The sequence below is a fragment of the Populus euphratica genome, unplaced genomic scaffold (assembly GCF_000495115.2).
Source record: "Populus euphratica unplaced genomic scaffold, PopEup_1.0 scaffold2696.1, whole genome shotgun sequence".
In the NCBI taxonomy this organism is placed as follows: domain Eukaryota; kingdom Viridiplantae; phylum Streptophyta; class Magnoliopsida; order Malpighiales; family Salicaceae; genus Populus; species Populus euphratica.
Window position 1 is genome coordinate 290 of NW_011502539.1, and position 4,846 is coordinate 5,135.

The window sequence follows — 4,846 nt, forward strand, 5'->3', positions numbered from 1 at the left end:
CATTCGTAACATCTATGAGAGCTCCAGCTGTGGCTAGAAAAGCACAGCCTAAAATGATAGGAATCTTGGTGTCTTTTTCCATCTCCAACATAATAAAATCAACTGGAATGATAAACTTCTTTACTTTCGATCAGCACATTCTCAAGAATATCCACATGATATTTCACCAATGGGTCAGCTAGCTGTAAGGAGATAGTTGCAGGTTTCAACTCCTTTAATCCAAGTATTGTAGACACATAAAAGGGCATTTGTGAAATACTAGCATCTAAATCACACAAATCATTAGAAAAACCATCACCACCTACACTAAAGGGATAGAAAAACTGGATCTCTTAGCTTTGGTGGAAGCTTATTTTGGATAATGGCACTGCATTTTTCTGTCAAGGCAATGGGTCTTAAAATCCTCTAATTTCGTCTTCTTAGACATGATCTACTTTAAGAACTTTGTACAGGCAAGGATCTATGCTAAGGCATTTGCAAAAGGAATATTACCTAGACACTTTTAAAAATTTCTCAAACTGTTGATCAAATTTTATTTGAAAAAGATGACCGCGAAAGAGTAATTTATAAAAACGAACTGCCTAATAATTTCTTCAACTCCAGAGTCCACTGGCAGGCTCACGCATAAAAATGCGCTTAGGCGCAGCTATATAGTAGTTCCACCAAATAATACCAATCAGGATTTCTTATGACAGTTCAAACAAGTTTTTAGATATGCCGACCTACGTGGTGTTTACAACATTGAGTATAAATATAGCACTCGAGCAAGAGAGAGAGACTCGAACATTGTATTAAATTCAAATGACATGTCTATGCTTTCCCTCACAGCCGCTAACATGGACAGACTTGGAGACCCGTGAGCAGAAAACTATGGCCGACTTCATTGTCCACAAAAGATATGTGAATCTTGTCTTTAAATATATCAACGTGAGCTTAGTGGACTGACTTGCACTGACTGATAAAGACCAAAAAAACTCAAGACTTTCCGGTTGATGGAGAATTTGTTTCTGATGATGCAACTATTTCTTCCAAGGCTTCCATGTCAATGGTCATATCATCATCAATGTCAGCCTCCTCTACCTCACTCATTATTTCATCACCATCTCCTACCACAGGTTCAACCCCATTTTGTACCAAGCTGGATTGCACCTGCAGTTCTTCACTTGGTTTATCAGATTCACCCGGCTTTTCTAATGCTTGCGGATACGGATCAGTACAGACAGCCAATGTGGATGTAACCAACAAATTCTAGAAACAGGAATTGGGGAATATTAGCATATCTAAGCATAGGGAAGATAACGCATAAAGGAACAAAATTTAAAAAAAAAAATTCATTTAGTTGATAGGAAAATTTTTCATATTAAACATTTGGGGTGTAAATAATCTCGGATTATCAACATATATTCTTTTATTCATTTATGTTATTTGTATCATATAATGGATGCAAAGGATACCATTTCCCAGTATTTCTCCCAACACAACTTCCATATCGAACATTTCAATCAAGTACACAGCAAGATGTGCATGTGACGATGGAAGAGAGCAAGAACTCCCCATTCTACCAGAAGTCATTGTACCAACAAAATGCAGTTGAATATATCCTTCCTAAGTAACAGATTTGCTAGAAATGTTTCCAATCCATCCAAAGCTTTATGCAACCAGCCAAATAAGGGTTTACTAATAATTCGAAACTGATTAGAGAAAAAGAAGAATGAGAGGAGATGAGAGGACAACAACCCACATCCAGGGCTCAAAGGAAAGAGTAAAGTGAATGGGAACTGGATCTCTCACAATTTTATTCAATCAAAATTCATCACCTCCTTTTGCAATCCAGATAAGAGCTTTTCAGTAAACAAGAAGCCAGCTAGGGCAAAGGGCAGTCCTCAGTTACATTCTAACCTAAAGTACGAATATTTTGAAGAATCCTAATTAGTATATGCACCTAATTGGATATAGCATTGTCTTGTTTATGATGTACAGTTTCTAATGCTTGGGTGGTTTTCCTCAGTGGAAGTTGAATGAGATCGAAGAGCTCTTTTCTATTAAAGTTTTTGTATTAATAATTTGAAGGATACATCATCCTCCCTATTCTGCCATGTCCTCTTCTCTGAAATCCCTGGGGTTAGATTTTATCTTTATTTATTTTAAACTGCAATTGGGAGGTGCTTTTCCAGCCACGGCACTGCCAAGAAACATTTCATAACCTAGAAATACATACTTTTTGAGCCTTTCTGGAGCAACATTTGCAGAAAACAATCCATTCAGTGATGTTTCAAACTGCTTTTTAGTTTTCACTTGACAGCAGACAAACGTCTTCAGCTTTTCATATTACTACTATATGACCATTTTATTAAACAAATTGCAAGTTATTGATATTCAACAACACTATCATGATTGTTATATACACTTTTCAGCATTTCTCTGACAATTTTATCCGACAAAAATAGTAAAAACAACATCAATCCAAAAATGGGTCTCTTCCTGAGTTTATAGGTACTGTAGAAACTAAAACAGTCTAATAAATAAGGTGAAATTAAGAAATCTAAAAGCTCAAACATGAAAATAAAAGTTGATCTTCCATTTGTAACTCAAATCAAGTTTCCATAATTGTCTATTTTTTTAATACAATTTACTTTAACAACAATGAGAAAAAAAAAAAGAACAAAATCACATAAAGGAGAACAGAACAACTTCAATTGAGAAAACTAAGAAAATACAAAAATATGACTGAAAACTATTAAAGAGAAACTGCCCTTCAATAGTCCAAAAGTCTAATCCCTTGGAATGTCATAAAAAGAAACCGCAAAAATTTTCCCCAAGCAGAACACTACAACAAAGCCAAAAATACAATTTCATCCCACAACTGCTCATGTTGAGATCAATTCCCAAATTAAGCTCTGCTTTCATCATTCATTAAATAAAAACAGCAACGTTTAAAAAACCTGCTATACTTGTGTCGATTTAGAAAAATATCCAGAAACATGTTCCTATAAAGGACGGAGGTTGAAGAAATAGATTTTTTTTTTTTTTTTTGATTTATTTGCAAGTTAAGCTCTGGTTTATAACAGTCGAGTTCATATGAAATCTAGACTTCAAGAAATCTATTTGTGCACAAATTACACTTCGACAACAGATCAAAATAATAATAAAAAACAGGTAAGCATAATTTAGAAACAGGTAACAGGATATTGAATAATGCAAATAGACTTGGGGATTAAATATTATTCACTCTACATAACAAGAAAGGATTATAAAAGAGGTTAACATGAGCGTGAAAGCATGTAACCTCTAGCAAATCATTATATTCAACAAACAAAGTGCCAAAGATCAACAAACACACCTTTTCTAGGGCTAGGGCAAGCTTTGAGAGATTTGGATAGATGTGTCTTGCTGCCAACAAAATCTGTTGAAAGCATGAAATTATATCACATGATGTTGTTCAGTAGTATATGGAGAATGACCAGCAATAAATAGGATGAACAGATGCAAGAGGAAGAACAAGGAAATATATGCAAAAGGAATAACAAGGAAATATAGTTTTAAAATCATGATTTGTATCAACTGATGCACCTTTCTGTCTCTTATTCGATAAGATCAACTTGCCACAAAGATAACATTGAATATATGAGTAAAATCATACATCACACATGACTAATAACAAGGATTTCATCGTGTAATAGACAACATGAAATAGCAACAAAAAGTTGATGGCACATACTTCACTAACTCTATCACATCCAACTCTCATTGAATTGCTAGTTTAGATAACAAAAACATAAAGGGAAACCTATCAATGTACCCTTATATGATATATGTTTACTCAATTATATCCTTGTGAAAAAAATAATCAATTGCAACATTTAGTTTATCCATGTTCTCTAATATGTTCATTCAATCAATTTTTATTTTTTTTTGAAATTAATAATCAGAGGCATTGCACATGGTAACTTTCTTATGAATCAACGTAAATTCCCTTTCAAAAGTATGTAAAAGGAAACAGCAAAGGCTTTAAATGAGCAAATTGTAACAGAAAAAAATTGATAGATGAGCATACATCACAGAAAATATGGATATCTAAAGGTTATGACTCAGATTTTTTTCATACAAGTGTACAATTGAGAAGATGTATATTATATAAGGTGGCATTTGTTTTATGTGAAACATAATATGTTTTCCTGATTTTCTCATGTTTGTTTGGCATAAAGTATTTTATAAGGAAAATTGGTGAATGAAAAATATTTGATATTCCTATTCTCAATCGACAAGGCCCTCCAAATGCCATGATTTTCTTTTTTTTGTTCACTTTTCGATCAACCTATAAACTTGGTTCATTTCTTAGACAATATTTTCAGCATAGGAAGTTGCATAAAATATTTTACTAATAGTGATCATCTCACAATATCATACAAATATTTCTACCACCATCACCACCCCACTGCCAGCACCCAACACACCACCACCTTCAAAACTGCCTCCACCGTTCCACCAGCACCACCCTATCACTCTATCACCAACACCAGTGCCACCACACCACCACCACCTCATAAATGCACTTACAAGACATTAATCCGTTTAGAACAAGGATGATCTGCCCATCCTAAGTATTTCCCAATCTTTCATGTAGAAAAAGAATTCTGAAGATCTTCACTACCTTTATGAGGATGGAGAGAAGGAAAACATTTGGGGGGAAGGAAGTTACCTTTCATTGTTTGGGAAAGAAGGAAGATGAGAGGAAAGGAAGTGGAGGGCATATACTTCCATGGACTCACCAAATAAGTGCAAGGAAAATAAATACAATTACTCAATTTACCTCATGATAAATTTTCTTCCATCACAAAAATAAAGC

General features: G+C 34.3%; 1 protein-coding gene across 1 annotated transcript; it reads right to left on the reverse strand.

Moving 5' to 3' along the window:
• Positions 1-563: 563 nt before the first annotated feature.
• Positions 564-4,761, reverse strand: LOC105119270 (uncharacterized). The gene is made up of 4 exons (XM_011017394.1): positions 4,700-4,761; positions 4,408-4,540; positions 3,341-3,436; positions 564-1,248 (listed from the first exon to the last, which is right to left on the reverse strand). The coding sequence occupies exons 1-4, from the start codon at positions 4,759-4,761 to the stop codon at positions 976-978; spliced, it is 564 nt and encodes a 187-aa protein (XP_011015696.1). The 3' UTR covers positions 564-975.
• Positions 4,762-4,846: the final 85 nt, after the last annotated feature.

Excerpts from the sequence above, each read along its gene's own strand:
- LOC105119270 (XM_011017394.1), bottom strand. The coding sequence starts at position 4,761 with ATGGAAGTATATGCCCTCCACTTCCTTTCCTCTCATCTTCCTTCTTTC. Across the intron at positions 3,437-4,407 it reads TGATGGTGGTAGAAATATTT|ACATCATGTGATATAATTTC; the intron begins GTATGATATTGT and ends TACTACTGAACA. Across the intron at positions 1,249-3,340 it reads TTGCCCTAGCCCTAGAAAAG|AATTTGTTGGTTACATCCAC; the intron begins GTGTGTTTGTTG and ends TCCTGTTTCTAG.